The sequence below is a fragment of the Dipodomys merriami genome, unplaced genomic scaffold (genome assembly GCF_024711535.1).
Source record: "Dipodomys merriami isolate MVZ:Mamm:240054 unplaced genomic scaffold, mDipMer1.0.p SCAF_1, whole genome shotgun sequence".
NCBI classification, from domain to species: domain Eukaryota; kingdom Metazoa; phylum Chordata; class Mammalia; order Rodentia; family Heteromyidae; genus Dipodomys; species Dipodomys merriami.
Genome location: NW_027202270.1, coordinates 132,015,724 through 132,038,956, shown reverse-complemented (window position 1 = coordinate 132,038,956; position 23,233 = coordinate 132,015,724). Strand labels below are relative to the sequence as shown.

Here is a 23,233-nt window from a genome sequence, read left to right as displayed (position 1 = left end):
TCAAAACATCATTAAAAAAGGGTTTGAAAGCCATGTTTGGGACAGGTCAGGAAAAGCAATTTGATATTTGGAAATAACAGAACACATGCTGGGGGGGGGGGGGGATGGAAGGGAGGGGAGAGGGAGTGGCGTTGGTTGCTCTGTCCCTTCCCTGCAAGGCTCCTCAAGTTCATTTTGAGGCCCTCAAAGCCTGGCAAATGAGGCCAAGCACCCACCACCTCCCTACCCTACTTTTGTTGTTAGGTATTTTGTCCCAATACCTAGAAATGACAATTATGGTGGTCATAGGTGTGGAATTTGTCTCTACTGTTCAGCGTGGCTTAGAATCAAATTTCCAAGCATAATGAAAATCACAAAGTAAAGGAGGAGGGGTGTTTAAGCAATCAAATCTTCTGGGAAGAGAAGAGGACGGGACAAGTGAATAACAGTTTATTTGCATATACACAAGAGAAGGGTCGGCCTTCTGGGTGAGGAGAGCCGGGGCGGTGAGGAGGTAAGGCCAGCAGAGGAAGGCACCTTGACAGACAACAAGAGACTCAGCTTATTAAATTGATCACAGTTGCCAACTTCATTTGTCCCAAGCCAACAACTTATATAACTCATTTACCTGCCCCAAGCCAACAACTTATATAACTCATTTACCTGCTGTCCACAAAATCATTTACAAAACCAGGTGGAAATAAAATGTAGAGAAAAGGTTTTATCTATCTGAACCTGCCACTTTAAAACTTTATGTACAGAATGTGGAGGGTAGAGGAAAATATAAGATGCACTGCCAAATAGTTATTAATCTAATCAGTGCTATCTGCCCTGCTAGGGCTAATCATGGGAGCATTTGGGGATTAAGTGCATCTCAAGTTGGGACCTCAATTCTACAACGATGCAGGCAGAGGAGCTATAGTAGTAGTTCCAGCCAGGGGGTCAGGGCCAAGATCACACACAAAAGATGTGAGGCAACTAAAATAAATACCCATTTCCCAGCTGCTCAGTGGGAACATCCTGGGGCCGCTGTCTCCTGGCCAGCTGAACTGCAATGCTGCACATCTCTCTCAAGGATGGCAGGCATCCTTCTAAACAACATTCTTTGACTTTTAGGCAGGCACTCTATCACCTGAGCCATGCCCCCAGTCTTCCTGGACTTCTATAGTTAACCAAAATAAAACCTGACTTTATGAACATTATGAACTTCTCTTTTGAGCAACCAAAACAAGGTAAAGGCTCCTTAAATCGAGGACCAAGTTCTGCATTTGGGGACTATAACCATCAACAGCTAGTTCCTAAGGAAATTTCTTTCTTTCTTTTTCCTTCAGGACTGTCTTTAGAGAAGTCAGAAGAGGCTATATGTTGATCAGGTTAAAATAAAACAAACTATAAGGATTGGGTGTGCTGACTAAGAAGGGGAAGAGAAACACACACTGAGTGGTTATATCTTTTTTGTATATAAAGGATTAAAAATTCAAATTTAATACATTTTGGAAAAGCAAATGTAAAATGACTTGGGCTTATAAAACCAGAATTTACAATTATCCATGAATAGTCAAAGACAAATTATAGAACCATTTAGATTACAAATCCAAAGTAATTCTATTATTAGTTACAGAATCATCGTCCCACTTCCCCCGTAAGGGTCCAGTTATTGAACCATATGCATCCCCACCGCACACTCTCCGTCTCCTGCTAGCACAGTGCTTCACACCCAACCACAGCACACACATTCTAGGCACACCTTCCCTTGCAGAACTTGGTTACTTCCTCTGGCTCACACCAACCACCTTCCTTTCATACAGAACCCAGCCCCATCACTAGATTTCATTCTTCAGCCCCCATAGGTTGAGGTTCCAGTGGGACAGATCCTTGTCTAAAAGGAGTGCTGGACAGTGAGGCCACACTAGCCTTGTGCTAGCATCTCCCTATTACCAATCTCAATGGGGCTCCTGGCTATCTAGCACCTTTGCACTGAAGTTATTGTTCTTTCTCTTCCTCACATTTTGCCAGTTTAGTGTCCTCTATGTCAACAAAACACCTGGTCATTCCTAGTTTTTCCTGTCTTAACCTTTCGTTGAGGGATGCTAACCACCACTACAAAGCTGAAAATCTCTGGGTCTTTTTTCTCTTAATCATTCCATACCTCAACAGAACTGAGTCTCTTCTGGAGCCAGGAGTGAAACCAACACCCCTCTCCCTATCCCCTCTGCCTCCTAACAGACCTACTCAGTATGAAAGTCACCTTGAGATGCCTACCGCTCTGCAAAGATCAATCAGAACCCCATACCCTCTTTACTGTAAGCCTGAGGAAAGACACCAGGCCCAACACTGACAAATGGTTTTGAACTGAATTAAAAGAATAAAGTAGCACATTCTGTTCTTCACTACACTTCATTAACACACCTCTAATATCCACTTTAGTAGTTTGAGCAGAGCTCTTGAAAGCTGTGTTTTCTCCTTCTTTCAACATGCCAAGCCTCCATCACATGAATTCAAGGAGGCACCTGCTGGCCTACATGCCTTGACCTAGTGCCTGACTGGCTACATTGTGTTATCTGTGACTAGTCATATTGTATGGCCCCTCTGCAGTACACATTGCCACACGCTCAGTTTGCAAACAGCGGAATTTATCAGGGAACTATGTGCTCTTGAATCTGATCTTACGTGCTAACCTCTCACTAGCATTAAAAATGCTGTTTTTAGGATGTGCACATTAAATGTTCAATGAAGTGTTCCTTAGAGAAAACATGGAAGATTCCTTTAAGAAAGGAGCAGCGTTCTCCCCTCCAGCACAGCCAATGGACTGAAGGGTTCTTTGCATTCTCCCAGCATAAATCTACAACTCACTGGCAGTGCAATCTGATTAACAGAGCATTCACCATCAACACCAGAACCCCTATGGCATGTGAACAGGTGAGATGGCAAAAATTACAGACCCACAGGTTCTTGCTGATGGCTAAAAGAAAGGTATCATGAGACAAAATGCTCACATGCATTGGTGCACACATGCATGCGAGAACAAGTCAAACGTCCCAACACGGATTCCCTTTCCCAGAACCTTGCTCTCGCTGACTAGAAAGGAGCTTTGCTCCTCAACACAGCACAAGCCAATGGCTAGCTAGACATTCCAACCCACGGGTGAAGTGAATAGAAGGGAGCAGCAGTAGACACAAAATTTTAGGCCCTGGTTTTATGTGCCTTTAATACTTTTTTCCTTTCCTCCATGTTCACTAACAAGATAAAATTTGTAAGGCTACTGTTTGTAGCTGTTTGCTTTCCCTTTGTATTTATCATGTTTTCAATTTCTTCTCTGAGGAGGAATTCTCTGAATCTGTGTCTTCTAATTCAACTCGGTGCCTTTTGAGGCCACTGTGGCCATCAGCAGCCCGGCTGCTGTCTGGGGCTGAGGGGTCAGTGGGGTCCTCTCTCATTACAGCACTGGTGGCCTCACTGGCCATTTCGGACGCACAACAATCTTTGTGTAGGAGCGTCCCTGACACAGACAAGTTATCATGGTCAGTGTTGGAGTGTCCTGGGGAAGAAAAGGCCACTGCCTCTAGTTCCCCAAAGTTCTGCCCATTGTTGTGGGGATGAGGGGGCCAGGGGTGTAAGCGTCCATTGTTGTGGTTGGCACAGATGGTTTCAAGGCTCCTCTCCTCACGGTCATCAGACTGGGTCCTGGGGAGGTTGCCAGGCCCACCGTCAAGAGTAGAGCCAGATGGCTTAGGGACTGGAAGAGAAGGTGGGTCCTCAGCCTGGCTGCTCAGGGCCTTGCTTAGGGCCTTTCCATTGAGCTTCTTGGTTTCGCAAGAAGAGTGTTCTAGAGAGCCACCATTGTTAGTGTCCTCAGAGGTGCCCTCTGGTGCCTCTGCCCAGGGATGGCTGCCATGCTCATGACCTGGGCCATTGCTAGGATTTCTAGTGGAAGGCCCTTCTTTAAAAGCATCCTTGCTAAGCCCTTCAGGGGGCAGGTCCTGGTTCCTCTGGGCTGTGTTTACACAGGCTTCCTTACTAGAAGAAGGGGCTGGGCTGTCTTTGTGGCTAGTTCCTGCTCTCCCTTCATCGGCTTCCCCAGTCACAATGGAGGGCTCTCCATCTTTGTTATTTGAGTAAGAGATGTAAGAGTAGCGGAGCCATTTGTAAGCTTTATAAATCTTTCGCTCAACAGATTCAATGTCAGAAGTTGGTGATGCTCGGTTTGGCTGGATCTCCAGGGTGGAAGTGCTCCGCTCAGGGGAGGAGGCGGGGGAGGAGGAAAGGTCATCCACCTTGATCTGGGGGTAATCATAGTTGTCTTCTCCAATGTAGGTGTTTGTAGGCTTGATGGGGGCACTAGGCCTCTCTTCTCGGGGTGTCTTTTGTCGTCGACGCATGGCATTTCGCTGCCGGGTGGAGGCTCGGCGTTCATTCAGTTCCTCTTCATCCTCTGAGCTGCTGGAGCTGCTGGAACTGCTGGATTCATCTTCAGGACTGGGTGACCGTGGGCGGGGGAAGAGATCTGTATCCAGTTCAACCTCGCAGGCATTCTCTTCAGAATCAGACTCGTTGGACAGAGCCAGAAGGCGTTTATCCTGGTAACGCCTCAGAGCAGACAGGCGCTGCTGGCGGGAGGCTGCGTCCTCACACGTGGATGTTGGTGGGGTCGGTGCCACAGCATTTGTGCTGGTGACTCTAAGGGGGCCCAGGTGGAAGGCATTGTCAGCAGACTCATCTACTGTGGGAGGTGGGGAGCGGGGCAGTGAGGCCGAGGACTCTGAGTCAGTGTAGCCTGAGCGCTCACTGACTCCTGCATGAAGTTGAAGGATAGTACTTTCACTGAGGTCACTGTCTGAGTCAGAGCTCCAGCCCTCAATTTCTCGGCGAACCAGGGAGTCAAAGAAGGCCATCATCCGGGGATCTTCCTGGACCGACTGATTGGCATAATCGTGGGACAGGCCACTCCCACTATTCAGCACAAGGCTGATATATTCTTCATGGGTGTAGAGGCAGCGGGAATCATCTTCAATCCGGCCATCAAGGTCTCCAGTACATCCTGGCTGCTTGTATGGGCTCCAGATCTGCATAGAAGATGAAAAACAAAAGCAATCAAGACTGATTGGAAAGTGGGCTATATTTGGTAGTAATAAATGCCATTAAGGCAGAGCTTCTTTGAATACTCCATGTTATCTTAAAGTCACTATCTTTAAAAATGTATTCTTTGCCTATAAGCCTAGCACTTGAGAGGTTGAGGCAAGAGGATTGTAGTTTAAGGCCAGTCTAGGCTATACTGTGAGACTCTGTCTCACGCATCAAGGCCAATTAGGTACTTCTCAATTAACAGCTGAGCACAGTGGTATATGCTTGTAGGAGGCTTAGGTCAGGAAGACTGCAGTTTCAGGTCAGCTGAGGAAGAGAAGTGTGAGACTCCAATCAATGGAAACAAACATGCCTGTCATCTTAGCTATGAAGGGAAGCCTAAAATAGGAAAATCTTAGTCTAGGTATGTGCTCAGAGGGGAAGCAAGGGTCAAAAATAAGTGCAAAAAGGAGCTGAAGGTATAGCTCAGCAGCAGACTGCCTGCCTGGAAGACGTGAGGCCCTGAATTCAACCTCAGTACTTTCAGGAAACAGAAGAAGAAAGAAGAAGGAAGGAAGGAAGGAAGGAAGGAAGGAAGGAAAGAAGGAAGGAAGGAAGGAAGGAAGGAAGGAAGGAAGGGAGGGAGGGAGGGAGGGAGGGAGGGAGGGAGGGAGCAAGAGGAGCAAGAGGAGGTGGAGGAGGAGGAGGAGAAGGAGAAGAAGCAGCAGCAAAAGCAGCAGCAGCACCACCACCACCACCACCACGACCACCATCAGCACCAAACAAATAAAAAACAAGCCTGGCACCCCTGTAATCCTCGCTATTCAGGAGGCAAATGTAAGGAAAATCATGTTTTGAGGCCAGCCCAGGAAAAAAAGTTCACAAGACACTGCTGGGAGCAGTGGTGTGTGCTTGCCATCCCAGCTTCTCAGGAGACTAAGATTGGGAGGATTTTAAGTTCTATGCCAGTCGGGACAAAAATATTTTTTAGACTCCAATTGAACAGGAGTGGTGCACAGTAGCCATCCCAGCTACAGTGGGAAGTTTAAGAAGGAAGATCATGATACAGGCCAGCCCCCAAAGTGAGACCTATCTTAAAAATGATCAGACTAGGGGCTGGGAAGGTGGCTCAGTGGTAGAGCGCTTGCCTTGCATGCCTGAGGCCCTGGGTTTGATTCCTCAGCACCACATAAGCAAAAAGAAAAAAGCCAGAAGTGGCACTGTGGCTCAAGTAGTAGAGCACTAGCCTTGAGCTGAAGAGCTGAGGGACAGCGCCCAGGCCCAGAGTTCAGGCCCCACGATGGACCCCCCCAAAACAAACAAACAAAAAAATCAGACTAAAAAGGACTGGAGGTATGGGTAAATTGCCTACCTGGCAAGCCTGAAGCCCCAAGTTCAAACCTCAGTACTGCCAAAACCAAAACCAGACCAAACCAAACCAAAAATTAACAACAACAACAACATGCTTTCTAAGACTGAATCATGTAGTTGTATATGGAAATTGAGGCTTTCAGAGTTAGGTGCAAGAAAGTATGATTTAAGACAGAATTAACCTTGTATCTGGAGGCCTAAGCACTGTCTTTAGGTCCAAGATAACATTTTGTCTGCCTCACAACTTCTCTCCCCTTTACACTCCTCTATTAGAAACCTAGGAGTTATAATCCTAATCTAAAATGCTGGATAGAGGGGATGTGAAGATTAGTCAGTGTATTAAAAGATTCTCAGAAGATTAACACTGTGCAGAGAGATACCACTCGTCCAAAGTGGAAAACAGACTCAGCAGTTGGTCCTCTGAGAGTTTCAGTCTATAGCTCCAAACAGAAATACTGCAGCTCTACTCAACTGTAATATTTCTATTTTAACCAATGGAAATTGCTTATTGGAGCTTGATAAGAATAGTCCACTGCCTACACTGCAGTTCCCACTTGGACATACAGGCATCAGTTACCCAGGAAACTGGGTTCTCTTAACCAGGGAACTATTGGTTTGCTCCCTTAATCTGTTAGCTTCAGAACAGGTAAGACACACTCACCTGCAGGAGTGATTACAATCCCATCCTTTAACACACTCCCTTAACACACCTCAACTCTCTAGTCAGACACATGGACTCATAGCTACCACGTAACAGAACTAGGATTCTAATTCAGGTCTGTCTGATTCAAAGGCTCAACTTTATAGGTTGGATAAGTTTGCAAAAATAAAGCTCAACATAATTAAGCTGTCATAGCAAACAAGAAGGATTAGCTCTACCTCATCACCAGATTGGTCCATAGAGCAGCAGAAAATCTGTTACATCACTGAGTTGTTATAGCAACTCAATGAATTCCAGGTGATTTTCTTGCCTGACAGGCTGTCTATCTTTAGATGGCATCTAACCCAGAGAACAGTAACCCCACATTCTCCACGCACCATCAAAACAAAAACATTTGTTTCCCCAAAGCTATCTCAGGATGAATCTGCCTCCTTGTGAAAATAATGCTCATTCCTCCAGTGCTTTACTTAGCAATTTCTGGAAAACAATGTCTCTTTAGAGGAGTTCAAAACAGCCTGAAGAAATCCAGAGCAGCTTCTCCCCACAAATCCCCAACTCAGATTCATTCTTCAGTTTTGTTATCTATCCCCAGTTCCTGTCCTCAGGTGTTCTACCCTTTTTGGCTTCATAATCTCACTTAGGGGTTTTAAGATGGCGATTCCCTAAGTTTGGAGTGTCCAGGAATGACCTGCAGAACAATGTTGACTCTGAGCCCACTTTTTTTTTTATTTTTAATTTTTGGCCTATTCTAGGGCTTGCACTCTGCGGTACTCTCCCACTACGCCTCCAGTCTGGCTTTTTTTTTTTTTTTTTTTTTTTCCTTCTGGTTAATTGAAGATGAAGCTGGTTTTGGACTGTGATCCTTAGATCTCAGTCTCCTGAATAGATCAAGGATTTGATTCACCAGAGCCTGGCTGAAGTTCCAAATTCTGTCTCAGTAAGACATAGAGGTTTGAACTCAGGGCCTGGACACTTTCCCTGGTCTTCTTTTACTCAAGGCTAACATTCTACTTGAGCTACAGCTCGATTTGTGGCTTCCTGGGTAGTTTATTAGAGATAGGAGTCTCACAGACTTTTCTTCTTGGCTTGGCTTTGATCCGCGATCCTTATATCTCAACCTCCTGAGTACAGGTGTGCGTTACCAGCGCCTGGCCCAAGAGTATGTGTTTCTAACAAATATTCAAGGGGATGAGTAAAAGCCAGTTTCAAGAAATACTAAAAATATAGTCAATATTAAATAAGTAGCAGAAAATAATGAGTTTGTCTGAATGGATTTTCAAATTCTTTGTGAGACTGATTGATATTTGATACACATTTAGACATAGTGTCCAGTACAAGGCTCAAACTATAAATGTAAATCTCCACAAACAGATGTCTCAGGACATAAAAACATAAAGGCAAACTCCTTAGGATGTTTTGGGGGTGTCCTAAACTCTGAGCCCAGTCTTTTATCTCCCAGTTCAAAATTGGTAAAATGTTGCTAACCATGTTTTTCAATATGAAGACAAGTCTACTTGTCCTTCATATCATCTCAGAATTAACACAAGTACAAAGTTGGCCTAACTACTTTGCAAGCCAACTTTATGGTTCCCATCTGTCCAAGCCTTGCCCCCACTTTCTCTTTAGGAATAAAAAATCATAACATTAAAAGGCAGATTTTATTTGGGCTCTGGGGTTTATTAAGGTGAAGTAGACTGATCACTCCTGAAGCTTGGGATAATGGAACAAAACAATCAAATGAAAGGGTTCCCACTCAACTCCCAGCTACCTAGTGAACCTCGGGTGACAGTTTAAACAGTGAAATTAGATGGGTCTCATCCAGCAAACACCCAGTCTTCTCCTCAAAGGACTGACGGTACAGTCCTTTGTAGGGTTCGGAACCCAGGAGAGGGAGGAGCAGATGGGAACCCAGCCCCATCGCTTCTCACAGCTCTGAGCATGATGTCAACCTTGGAAACCTCTGTTTCTCATCCACAGACATGAGAATGATGAAATGACATAAGCAATAACCAAGCACCAACAGGCAAGGCCATTTCACTTTCATTTGAACCTCACAGCAGGAAATCAAGAGACTCATCCAGAGATTTTCTTTTTCTGACATGGAGGCAGTAATGGGGCTTAAGCTCAGGGACCACTTGAGCCAAGCCGCTAGCCCTTTTTGCTTTTAGTGATAAAGTCTCATGCTTTTGCCAGGGCCAGACTTCTCCCCTCTGAGTAGCTGGGATTACAGGCATGCAACAGGTTAACATGCCCAACTCTCAAAAAGGCTTTTGAGCTTCCGAAATACAGACTGTCTCTATTATCTTGGTCTTTACCCTTAAAACATCCATTTCAAACACTGTGAAGTACTTCATTTTTTTACCTTGAATATCAACATCAAAGCAATAAAAAAAAAACCCAAAACAACCAAACCCAACTTCCTATTACCAAGCATGACTCCGCATTGGAGCTAGATTTGGAGCAAAGGAAAAGGGCTAAGATTTCTCTAAGCCTATGAAGAGTTGTTCAAAGGCCAAGTAAAAAGATGAAGTTCTATTCTTTTTCCAAGAGCATTCAAGTGGAAAGTCAATTAAGTAGCAAGTATATGAGTGGCCACTCCCTGCTTGATGTAGCAGCTCTCTTAGTTTGTCTGTGTACTGACTGTACCTATATATTAGGTCCTAAATGGCTACACTGTCTAATGAGGCTTCTAAGGCCCTCTGGGCCTGCTTCTTTACTTTACCCAATCATTTCCTCTCCTTGACCCTTTTTTTTGTCTTCTTCTCCTTCTGTTTTCCTCCTCCTCTTCCTCTTCCTCCTCTCTTTCCCCCTCCTCCTCCTCTTTCTCCTTCGTCAATCATAGGGCTTGAACTCAGAGCCTGGGCACTGTCTCTGAGCTCTACTGTTCAAGGCTAGTGCTCTATCCCTTGGAACCACAGTTCTACTCTGATTTTCTGGTGGTTAATTAGAGATAAGATTCTCACAGTCTTTTCTGCCAGGGCTGGCTTTGAACTGCAATCCTTGGGTCTCAGCCTCCCAAGTAGCTAGGATTACAGGCATGAGACACCAGTACCCAGTGTCAATCATTTATTTTCTTAATAGGCCCTATGTGTTCCTGTTTCTGAACATTTTTATTTATAAGCACAATGCCTGGCACATAGTAAATAGGGACTAAATGTTTGATTCAATGAAATAAATAATTTGGAATGTTCTTCCCACCTCAAGTAGTGACTTTTAGGAAAAATCTCTCCTTCCTGTAGTACTTGTGTGTATCTCTTGGGAACTCGTTACATCTCTCATTATGTTGCATTTTTCGTGTGTTCTCATGTGTTTCCTATTTTTCTCTCTTCATGTACCACATAGGACCTAGCACAATGCTATACATTGGTATACCATATCAAAAATATGGGGCAAGGGGCTGGGAGGGTGGCTCAGTGGTAGAGTACTTGCTTTGCATGCATGAGGCTCTGAGTTCAATTCCTGAGCACCACATAAGCTGAAAAAGCTGGAAGTGGCACTGTGGCTCAAGTGGTAGAGCACTAGCCTTGAGCTGAAGAGCTCAGGGACAGCCCGCAGGCCCAGAGTTCAGGCCCCACTGTGGGGGGGGGGGAGAGGTTTTAAATATATATATAATATATAAATATAAGTATATGGGGCAAGTAAATAAATATTGAGCTTTGAGGGAAATAATGCCCCATTCTTCTATGTTTATAACACAGTTACTAAATGTGGGCATTCAAGGAAATGGAAGACCTATTATGGGTGGGGAAAAGATTTGTCCTACAAAAGGGATTCTTCTGCAAGCTAAAAAGTGGTAGTAAAGGATAAGGACAGGGAGGAAGTGGAATATACAGAGAAAGGCAGAGCTCATGCTGGCATAGAACATGGCAAATGATGTTCTTTGAGCTACTTTTTAAACTGTCCCAGAAGTACTAAGCAGGAAAGTGGCATGTGTTTTAACAGCAATTGTCAGACACAGGTAATCCCCAAAGCAACCCTGGGTGGCAAGTCCTCCCTTACAGCTGGAAGCAGACCCAAGGATATTGAGACTCAATGGCCTTGCAGGATGATGTAAGCAGAAGCAAGGGTAGTAATTCCAGTGGCCAGGTGATCCTTCTCCTTCCCACTTCCTCTCCTGCCTTTGAACTGGCCTATGTAATTCAGGCTGTCCTCAAACTGTGTGTGTGTGTGTGTGTGTGTGTGTGTGTGTGTGTGTGTGTGTGTGTGTGTGTGTGTGTGTGTGTGTGTGTGTGTGTGTGTGTGTGTGTGTGTGTGTGTGTGTGTGTGTGTGTGTGTGTGTGTGTGTGTGTGTGTGTGTGTGTGTGTGTGTGTGTGTGTGTGTGTGTGTGAGAGAGAGAGAGAGAGAGAGAGAGAGAGACAGTCTACCATTTGAGCTATACTCTCACTTTTGGCTTTTTGCTAGTTAAATACACATAATACACATAAGAGTCTTAGATTTTTCTGCTCAAGATAGCTTTGAACTGCAGTTCTCAGATCTCAGCTTCTTGAGCTGCTAGATTATAAGCATGAACCACTGGTGCCTGGCTTGGCCTGGAGCTCATTTCAGTCCAGAGTGTTGGGGGTACTATCATGCCTGGCCTGCAGTGCTTTTAATGCCATGCCATTCCAAACCAGATGGTGAATATATAAGACATCTGTGGGAGCAAAGCTGAGAACTCCAGAACTTTTTGCTTTCCCTGTCACTATTGTCATCTGTGCAGACTTAAGGTTTCAAATGGCTAAACGTGCCTCCTGGTTCCTATGGGAACCTGGGAGCAGTAAGCTCCATAGCTCAGTCTGGATAACCTCATAGAGAAAACATTTTCTTCTCTCTCTTGAGAACTTGGCTAGTTTCCAACATATGACCTTTGGGGTAAGGATTTCAGTTGACTAAACAATAACTGGGGAGGATGTAGCACAGAAGCATCCCAGAGTATATGGCCAAACAGGAATTTCTCTTCTAAAGGAGATGCCCAAGCAGAAAGCTCTCCGAGAAAGAGAATGATGTCAACAGGCCTAGAGAGGACATGCTACAGTGCCAACCCATTAGTCATAGGCCAAAGGAGAGGAGAAAGCAAGGCGAGGGGCAGGGCCACTTCAATGACTGCCCAAGTTGAAGGGCTACGCAGATGCTCTAATCAGGCTTCCCATGCCTTCCAATGCTAGCATGGTGAATGTTGAGACATAAAGTACTAGCTCTATCTAGCTTTGCTACTCATTAACCGTGTGAACTCAGATTACTAATTTAACAATGTACATCCCATCATCTGTAAAAAGAAAAAGTTGGTTAAATGATCCACAAATCCCACTCTAGCCTTCTGTGACAACGAACACATCCATGAAAGTCAGCCTTGATCCCTGGGAGCAACCAAGGCTAACCAGAAGTCAGAGTAAGGACAAATAAAAATGTTGACTCATACACCAATATTATATTTCTGTCATCACATTCCAGAGTTAAAAAAAACAACAAAAATAAAGAAAATGAAAATTATTAAATCACCATTAACAAGTTTTAATTTTTTTCTCTCAAACTCATCTTAGGTTTTAAGAAAAAGGAAACTGAGGAATCTAAACATCTGTAGGGACCATCAACACTCCTTAAAAGTCAAGCTACCACAAGGCCCTTGTGTCATCCTTCTCCCCTGAGCACTTATTTTTTCTAATGTGGAAAATGGTTACCACCAACTATAATTTGAATGATGGGGAGTGGGCTATCCTCCTGTTGACATTCACCAGGCTGGTTCTCTCTGTTGCAGATACAAACATACTGCTTAGTGCAAGTGAATTCATGCATTTGATGTGTTTAGGATTCTTATTCAAATAGTCCCAATCATAACCACATGCAGTGTGTGTGTGTGTGTGTGTGTGTGTGTGTGTGTGTGTGTGTGTGTGATAGGAAGGGGAAACAAAGGAGGAGGCTACAATGCTTGATAAGAAATGTACTCATTATCTTGCCCATGTAATTGTAACCTCTCTGTACAGTATTTTCACAATTAAAAAAATAGAACATATCCTAAGGTAACTTAGCTATGGTTCTGATCATCAGTGAAAATCTGTGCCAATTAGAACAATTAATGCAAAGTATACACTGATGAATTGAAGAGATATTGGCTCTCCTAACTTACAGGTAAGGTTTTGACAAAACTCATCATAATTGAGATGAAAGGCAATTGAAAACATCACACAGCATAACAGGTAGTGTCTAGAACATACTATCTCTTTGAAAGCCTGGAGATTAATTTTAAATTAGTTTTAAAGTCCAAGGTCATAGGGAGGACAGGGGACTTTGGACCTTTAGCCCTAGCGGGTTTGGAAATAGCTCTAAGGTCATAAATTCTAGACTTAGACCTCCACAAAAATACCCACACTAAGGCTGTGTATGGTAGTTTGGAAAGATCGAAGTCAGTGGCTAGTCTGGGCAAAAAGTTATCAAGATCCCATCTTAACCAACAAAAAGCTGGGCATGGTAGTTTGTGCCTGTCATGCCAGATATGTAAGAAGTGTAAACAGGAGGACAGTGGTCTAGGCCAGCCTTGGAATGAATCTGAGATGCTATTCTAAAAATTGCTGGGTGCCAGTGACTCAGGACTATATTCTTAGCAACTCAGGAGAGTGAGATCTAAGAGTCACAGTTCAAAGCTAGCCTGGGCAGAAAAGTCTGTGAGAATCACTTCCAACTAAATAGCACAAAGCCAGATGTAGAGCTGTGGCTCAAGTGGTAGAGTGCCAGCCAGCCCTGAACAAAAAAGATCACAAGGCCCTGAGAATTCAAGTCTCAGTATCAGAACAAAAACAAAAACAAAAAACTAAAAGCAAAATAGGGGCTGGTACCATGGCTCAAGTGCTAGAATGTCTGCCTGGCAAGAGTACAGCTCCACGTTCAAACACCAGTATGTCCCCCCAATACATAACGCTATGTTAAAGGAATGGTTATATTATATGCACATATATGTAAACCATAGAAAGCTAGCTGTATACATATGTACTTATTGGTCTAGAGTCCTTTACCAACAAGCAAAAGAAAGCCATTTACATTTTTCTATAGAATTATATATAAACATATTTCTAATAAAATGCATATAAAATAGATCAGTTGATTAATAAACACATTCAAAACAATTCTGGAAAAAGGTTTTCAATCACTGTTATTGATTGATTGACTGGTTTTTTTAGGGGGAGGAGCAGTACTGGGGCTTAAACTCAGGGCCTGTATGCTGTCCCTTAGATTTTGTGCTCAAGACTAGCACTCTATCACTTGGGCCACATCTCCATTTCTGGCTTTTTGGTGGTTAACTGGAGATAAGAATCTCATATACTTTCCTGCCAGTGCTAGTTTTAAACCACAATCCTCAGATCTCAGCCTTCTGAATAGATAGGAATAAAGTGTGAGCTGTTGGTGCCTAGCTTCACTCATTTTAAAAATATCAACTTTTTAATATTTTGTCATATGTCACAATTATTGAGATTTTTTCTTTTGTTTTTGAGACACTGTCCTACTATACAGTCCAGGCTGGCCTCTAACTTACTATATAGCCAGACTGGCCTTAAACTCATGATCCTACTGCCTTAGCTTCCCGAGTGCTGGGCTTTTCAGCATGTGCCACCATACCTAGCAATCATCAAGAAATTTGAACGATCTTTAAATTACTATGTTTAGATATGAGATCTTATATACCATGTTCCAGTTTCCTCTAGTTCCGAACTATACATTCTCAGAGAAGACAGAAAGAGGTGTCTCACCTTGATAATCTTTTCTACGCCAGAAGAGCAGATCATGTAGGTGTGGGGATTAAATCGAACCTGGTTAACAATAGACCGATGCCCTTTCAGCACCATGAAGGCACCATTGACCACCCTGCCAATGCCACCTGAGAAGATAAAAAGAAATACAATAAATGATGCGATGAGTAAATACATTCCAGTAATGGCAGATAAATAGCTCCAAACAGAAGCAGAGGTTAACTATACTCCCAGCAGAATGCTTAATCTGACAGATAAGGTTGCTATGGAAAGAGGGATGAAACACCTCTCAGCAAATACACTCTTACTAAAGACCTTTATTTAGCTGTGAGCACTGCCCACGACCTACCCACTGCAATCCTATTATCAAAAAATAAAAGAGACCTAATCTACTTAAAATATTCCTTAAAGTTTTTGATCCTAGATTTAGAAGCCTAGATTTAGAAAAGCTAATAGAATAAAATGAAACAGACTAAATTGCTAAAACTAGCAGAGACATGCACAGGACCAGAAGCATGTGATGATTTAAATGTACACAAGACTTCTTTGATCCTTTTACCCTCAATTTTTGATAAAGACAGGGAAATAAAACCTTCATGTTGAAAGAGGATGAATATCACTGAAATAAATTGCTCACAACTATGAAAACTGAACAAGGAAATCTGTTGATATTGTTTTCGGAAGAAGGGAAGGGGGAAAGTGGGAAAGGGTCAGAGAGAGAGGGGATCAGATTGATGAAAAACATTGTAAATATGTGTGGAGCTGTGCCAGTGTCTCATACTTGTAATCTTAACTACTCAGGAAGCTGAGATCTGAGGATCCAGGTTCAAAGCCAGCCTGGGCAAGAAGGTCCATGAGATTTTTATCTCCAATTAACCACCAGTAAACTGGATGTAGAATAGTGGCTCAAATGGTAGAGAGCAAGAGTTGAACAGAAAAGCTCAGGGACAGTGCCCAGGCCCTGAGTTCAAGACCTAGGACCAGCAAAAAAAAAAAAAAAGCGTAGAAACATAACAATGAAACTCCTCTCTATAAAACTAATGTAACCTAATAAATAAAAAGGTAATAGGATATAATTTAAAAATTTTACACCCACTGGCCAAATATTATAAAATATTTTTTGTGTGTGTGCACGCACACACACTGGCCCTGGGGCTTGAACTCAGGACCTGGGCACTTGAGCTCTTCTGCTCAAGGTTGGCTCTCTATCTCCACTACCTCTACCCTCTATTTTAGACACTGTTGGGTACTTAATTGGACATAAGAGTCTCCTGGGCTGGCTTCAAACTGTGATCTTTAGATCTCAGTCTCCAGAGTAGCTAGGACTACAGTCGTACGACACCAGTGCTCAGCTCTTTTTATTTTATTTTATAAATAAGAGAGACTTGTGCCACTTTTATAATAAGCAGGGCCCAAGGGTTTGAACTACAGAATGGGCCTTGAAAATACCATGTATGGATTCAAGTAAACAGGCTAATGACAGGAAAGTTTCTCTCTCATTCTCTTACTGCATATATATGGGGCTTGTTCTTTCTTCCTTCCTTTTTTTCCTTCCTTCCTTCCTTCCTTCCCTCCATCAGTGCTGGGGCTTGAACTGAGGGTGGCACTATTTCATTTTGCTTAAGGCTAGTGCTCTACCACTTTGAGCCACAGTACCATTTTCAGTTTTTGTTTTTGTAAGTTGTGGGGCTTGAACTCTGAGCCTGGGCGCTGTGCCTCAGCTCTTCAGCTCAAGGCTAGTTAGTGCTCTACCATTTAAGCCACAGCACCACTTCCAAGTTTTCTGAGTGGTTTATTGGAGATAAGACTCACTTTGGGGGCTAGGAAGGTGGCTCAGTGGTAGAGCGCTTGCCTTGCATGCCTGAGGCCCTGGGTTCGATTCCTCAGCACCACATAAGCAAAAAGAAAAAAGCCGAAGTGGCGCTGTGGCTCAAGTGGTAGAGTGCTAGCCTTGATCTGAAGAGCTGAGGGACAGTGCCCAGGCCCAGAGTTCAGGCCCCACGACCGGACCCAAAAAAAAAAAAGAGCTCACTTTGACAGGGACTTTTCTGCCTGGGCTGGTTTTGAACGTCGATCCTCAGATCGCAAGTCTCCTGAGTAAGTAAGATTAAAAGCATGAACCATTGGTGCCCAGCTTCTTTCTTTTTTGAAATGGAGTCTTGCTTTGTGGCCCAGGGTAGCCTTGAACTATGCTTCTCCTGTCTTAGTTTCCCAAGTTCTGGGATTATAGATATACCCATCACACAGAGAGAGCATTGCAGAGCTACTGTTTTTCTTCAGAGAATGAGGAAAGTACCAGAAGCCTGGATATTATGATACAGATAGAAGATGTCAAATACTCATCATTCTAAACATCTTTTCATTATCACAGGATTTGAAGGATAAATGACAATACTCCTATGTTCAAATACTCTGTTCCTAGAGGTAAGTCTTGACACAACTCTTTTGCAACTTAGAAGAAACCTTTTTTAAAAAATCTTGGATCTCTCTCTCTCTCTCTTTTTGCCAGTCCTGGGACTTGAACTCAGGGCCTGGAATTTGTCCCTGAACCTCTCTGTGCTCTAGGCTAGTGCTCTACCCCTTGAGCCACAGTACCACTTGCGACCTTTTCTGTTTATGTGGTACTAAGGAATTGAACCCAGGGCTTCATGCATGCTAGGCAAACATACTACCACTAAGCCACATTCCCAACCCTCTTTCTTTTTTAATGAAATAAAAAAGTTTCAGTTTGTACTGATTTGATTTGTTCCTTGGTAGTTCCAATTTACTCAGTTCTAGATGTTTATTCTACTTGGTGGGTGGCTACTGCCTAAATATTTTTCTGTTGACTTTTATAAGTATTTGAATTGTCCAGGTTGTGCAATACATTTAAAGCTACCCATATTTCAGCACAATATCATCAAGTTTGCTATTAAATCACAAAGGAAGAGACTGACTAGGCTATAGAACTAGAGCGTTTTTAATAAAGAAAAAAGGATAAGGAAAGGCTAAGCAACAAGGTAGGCTGTTGTGGTGGGAACTCTATAGACAGTCTGGGTTCACTGGGGTCCTAGGGTATGAAGGGAAGAGGGTAAATAACCAAAACCTAGGCATACTTGAGGGAATTAGAGAAGAGGAATCCATAGGAATTTAAGCAACCTACAATAGTGGCACAGATACAGAGATCTCAGCACCTTCAAGGAGTTCCCTTGAGTCTATTCTTTTCTAGATGAGGTTAAATTGACAAGATCCTTCTTATCCATGGTTTTCTGCTGAATTCTACTTGTCTTAAGTTCTTACTCCTGATCCTACCCCAATATTGGGGTTGTCACTAACAAAGAAACTTTGGGTTAAACCTAGTTCCATTCTATCACCTCTGTTTGGCTATAATACCTAATAACCTTTCCACCACATTCATTACCTTTGACAGAGGGGCTAAATAGGACTGGAATGAGAGGCATAACGCTAATTTTTAAATCTTTCTGGCAGCTGAGTTTCTTTTTTTCTTTTCTTTTCTTCTTTTTACAGTCCTAGAGCTTGAACACTGGGCCGGGGCACTGTCCCTGAGCTTTTTTGTTCAAAGCTAGTACTCTACCACTTGAGCCATAGTTCTACTTCTAGCTTTTGGTGATTGGAGGTACGAGTCTCATGGGCTTTCTTTGACCTGTGATCTTCAGATCTTAGCCTCTTGAGTAGCTAGGATTATAGGCATGAGCCATCTGCACCTAGCTTGGCAGTTGAGTTTCAAGTCCTAAATTAAATGGGGATGAAAAAAATTCTATCCAATGATATCCTTAGGAGACATTTCATCACACTAACAACATTAAATGTTCAATGAAAGTAGACACAGATCTGTTTATTCTTAAAACCTAGAACATGGGCACAAGTCCTAAAGTACAGCAGATGCCTAGTAAGTACAACAAAGTGTTTGGGGACAAGGCCCCAGTCTTCAAGAATCAGCTACACAGAATTAAAGATTATTAACAAATCATTCTGTCAAAGGTCACATAGACTCAATTATATTAACTTTTGCATCTAAAGAAAATTTGAAAGCCAGGTGCTGGTGGCTCATGCCTGTAATCCCAGCTACACAGGAGGTTGAGATATAAGGATTGTGGTTCCAAGCCAGCTCAGGTAGGAAAATCCGTGAGTGAGACTCTTATCTCTAATCAACCACCAAAAAACCGGAAGTGTTGCTCAAGTGGTAGAGTGCTTGCCTTGAGCTGAAGAGCTCAGGGCCAGCACCCAGGCCAGAGATCAAGCCCCATGACCATCCAAAAAAAAGAAAAAAAAAGAAAGAAAGAAAAGAAAAAAATAGAAAAGACAAGAAAAGAAAATTGAAGGAAGTTGGGCACCTGTGGCTCATGTGTGTAATCCTAGCCAGTGGCTACTGGGGAGGAAGATGATGGTTCACGGCTAGCCTGGACAAAAACAGAAGTTCATGAGACCCCTTCTCAACAGCCCACAGCTGGGTAAATACACACATGTCATCCCAAGACAACCGAGAGGCTGAGACTGGGAAGATTGTGGTCCAGGCCAGTCTGGAAAGAAAATTCCATGAGACTCTATCTTATTGGAAGGCTAGCAAGCTTGAGGACCTAAATCCAAATCCTATTACCATTCCCCAGAAAGGAATGCTTGAAGGCTATGAATGTCTGAAAGTTTAGACCATGGAAAAATAGATTCTTTTGCTATTTCATGTACTGTGACTTCATCTGATTTGTCCTCTTCCCAGCATTTTTATGTTTTATTTTGAGACAAGGTATGGTTAAGTAGCTCAACCTGGCATTAAAACTCACTGTGTAACCTAGGCTGATCTCAAACTCATGATCATCCTGTTTCTGCCTCCAGACTACAGAATTATAAGCATGTACCACCATGCTGGTGACCAGAAATATTTCTTTCACTTGAAATGGAGCCTCCCTACACTGGTCAGGCTGGTCTCAAACTCATGGACTCAAGAAATCCTCATAACCCTAGTTTCCCAACTAACAGTGCTGCACCTGCTTTTGGCATCAGTTTTAATGTGTTTTTTTCTCCTTCCCACTCAAACTAGTACCATTCGTCCCTATGAAATTTGTAAAAGAGGATGAAGTCAACAAAGCCAAGAAATTGATGGAGAGATTAGGCATAGGAAGAATTACTACTGCTATTTCTTTAAGGTAACCAAAATTGTATTCACAGAGTCATAGCAATTAATGGGCTAGAAAGAGGTTCTCTATGGAAGGCGCTGGTGGCTCACACGTAATCCTAGCTATTCAGGAGGCTGAGATCTGAGGATCTCAGTTCAGAGCCAGCTGGGGCAAGAAAGTCTATGAGACTCTTAGCTCCAATTAACCAACAGAAAACTGGGAGTGGTGCTATAGAAGTAGTAGAGCACTAGCCTTGACTGAAAAAGTTTAGGACGAGGGCCCAGGCCCTGAGTTCAAATCCTATGACCAAGAAAAAGAAAAAAAGATGTTCTCTATAGTATTGTTTCTGAGTTTCAAATGAATGAGTCTGGCCCTTATGATATACAATTTATACACAGGTAATTTATTGTGAAATTTTTCATTAGTCCTGGAGATTTGTATAAACCAGGGTTTCTGCATTAATCTGAAGTAAAGATGCCAATATCAGAATTCAAGGGCTTCTCCTTCCATTACCCTGACAGATTCTTTGGTAAAAACAGGGTCAAACTAGAATGAGTTAGTAGGTTTTCAATATCTATTTGATGAATGAATGAAAAGATGCAAGATTTTAGGCTATGGAACACAAGCATTCATGGGAGAGAAAAAAAATCTCCATTTGTGGGCTTTAAACATGTGATGGTCGTGTGTTTATCTTCTTGCTTCAAATTTCACATTTCTTTATAGAACTTTTACTGAGAGCAGAGAAATAAGAATAACTTAATTCCTACCTATCCCATAGGGACCTAACGTATTAATTCTATGGATATTCTAATAATTTCTTAAAGACATCCTGACCCCAGCAATTATCTTTCATTATGGACCTCATCTGTTTGTCTAGTGCATGTTAGTAATGGGGCTTGAACTGTTATTATACTACTGCTACTATATTTTAAAGAAATTCTCTGCAGCCTTAAATTAGTTGTTTTCTCCCACTTTAGTTGTGGGGCCTGGGTACTGTCCCTGAGCTCTTCAGCTAAAGGCAAGAGCTCTACCACTTGAGCCACAGCACCACTTCCAGTTTTCTGGTGGTTAATTGGCGATAAGAGTCTCCCGGACTTTCCTGCCCAGACTGGCTTTGAACCGTGATCCTCAGATCTCAGCCTCCTGAGTAGCTAGGATTACAGGCCTGAACTGCTGGTGCCTGGCTTAGTTTTATAACCCTTTTTCCTAGTTAATGTATTTGATTTGTATTAATTTTGACTATCTTGATGTTATTTCCTGAAAACTTTAAAGTGCTACACTGTAATGTGGGCAGGGGCCAACTTGCAGGAAATTCAAGATGTCTGCTTTTTCATTCATAGGAAATGATAAGCAAATTATCCTCCATGATATTGGAGGGTAAATAGATTACTAGTGTGTGAAGTTTCACGTTTTCATATAAAGAAAGGCAAATAGTTCTTTAGACCAAAATCCCTTTTAGCTTTGGAAGGAAACATGGAATCAGTTGTTCTTTTCGGAGAAAGATTCCCGTAAGAATACTGGAGCTGGGAGAAAACAACTAATTTAAGGCTGCAGAAAATTTCTTTAAACTATAGTAGCAGTAGTATAATAACAGTTCAAGCCCCATTACTAATATACACTACACAAACAGATAGATGAGGTCCACTTGCTCAGCTTTTATGTTCACAGCTGGCACTCTATACTTGAACCTCATCTCTACTTCCAGCTTTTTGCTAGTTAACTGGAGATAAAAGTCTCTTAGAAGTGTCTGCCAGGCCTGGCTTTGAACTGAGAATCTCAGATCTCAGCTTCCTGATAGTCAGGATTATATGTATGCACCACTGGTGCCTGGTGGATCTTCACCTTTAAATGGAGTATGTGTATGCATGTACAGGTGCATATACAACCCTTTCCTAATTCCTGATATATTGGAATTCTTTCAAGTTAAAGAAGTGTTCATAGGCTGGAGAGGTAGGTCAGTGGTAGAATGCTTGCTTAGAATGACTAAGACCCTGGGTTAGATCTCCAGTATGGTTCTAGTATGATCTGTATAACTTTGCATGTTTTATATAAGGATACTCAGTAAGTAAATAAATTGAAGTAAATCCTTTCATTGGGTTCTATAGAAAAAAGCTTGAAGGCTAGAAAGTAGCTGTTGAGACAATTTCATTGTTAATTCCACTGGAATTAAGAGTTTACTACAGTGAGGGACAAAAAACTGTTTCTCTTCATGGTATATCTAAAAGAGGTGCCTAAACAACCTCTTAGCATTTTCAAAAAGCCTGAATGAACAGTTACAGAGTTGTCAAGTTTTAAACTATAAAGGGATACATAATCAAGGATACCAACAATAGAGAGAGCAATGGCTGCCTCTCAGGGACCATGTAACCTCTTAGGAGATGAGAGAAACCAGAAACCAGCCAGTGCTGTCAGTAAAACTCAAAGAACTCCACAGGCAGTAATGCTTAATGTACAAAAGAGTCAATTATACTGACTTCTTTCATCATGTGTACTTCACATATGCTTGCAGCCAACTACTTATGACCAATTAAAAACAGTTGTTTTTCCAATTACATGGGAAGACAAAACAGATGCCTAAACTTAACTGAGAGAAAATAATGCCTACAAAAAGGGAGAGAGACAGCATATGCACATACGTAGGCCCATGAATACAGACTTACAGCTGTTTCCATCCTTCCACAGCCTACTCCCAGTGCAGGCGGTTGCAGTGACTTGGTAGTGAAAATTCATGTTTCTCACTTCCATTCAGGGAAAAATTTGTCAAATAAGGGAATCCTTTAAACTACTGATGAGTCAAGAGCAGCATTACATATTAGAACAGTTCTATCAGCCATCTAAAAGGGCACCAAAAGGGACACTGTCTTGATTTCTAAGGAGTTTCTTTTTCCCTTCTTAATTTTCTGAACTTCAAAAGATTAGGCAAAGTGGTTTCATTTAACATGTCCATCTAAATGTCAAGTGCTTCTTGATCAGTCAACCCCTCCATCATTCTTCCTTTAAGGAGATTTTTGTTTGTTTGTTTGTTTAGGTGCTGGTCCTGGGGCTTGAACACAAGCTTGGGCATTGTTCCTGAGATGTTTTGCTGAAGGTTGGCTCTCTACTACTTGAACCACAACTCCACTTCCAGCTTTTTTGTGATTAATCAAAGATCAGAGTCTCAGACTTCCTGCCACCACTGGTTTTGAATCATCATTCTCACATCTCAGCCTCCTGGATAGCTAGGATTAGAGGTGAGCCTGGTGCCTGGCTTTTAAAAGTAATGTTAAAAGGGAAAAAAAGTTATCTTTATTTCTTCTTTTTTCCCTTCTTTGTTGTTGCTAGTACTAGTAGA

The 23,233-nt window shown here is 42.5% G+C and overlaps 1 protein-coding gene across 4 annotated transcripts in view; it reads right to left on the bottom strand.

Annotated features, from left to right (window-relative positions):
* Positions 1-407: 407 nt before the first annotated feature.
* Positions 408-23,233, bottom strand: part of Dcaf5 (DDB1 and CUL4 associated factor 5) — a 109,847-nt gene continuing 87,021 nt past the window's right edge. For all 4 annotated transcript variants that reach the window (XM_070031404.1, XM_070031402.1, XM_070031408.1 and 1 more), the window contains exons 8-9: positions 14,792-14,919; positions 408-5,042 (exon numbers count right to left, since the gene is read on the bottom strand). In XM_070031404.1, the coding sequence (XP_069887505.1) occupies positions 3,276-5,042; positions 14,792-14,919 (1,895 nt within the window). In that variant the 3' untranslated portion in view covers positions 408-3,275. The remainder of the gene's footprint in view (positions 5,043-14,791; positions 14,920-23,233) is intronic.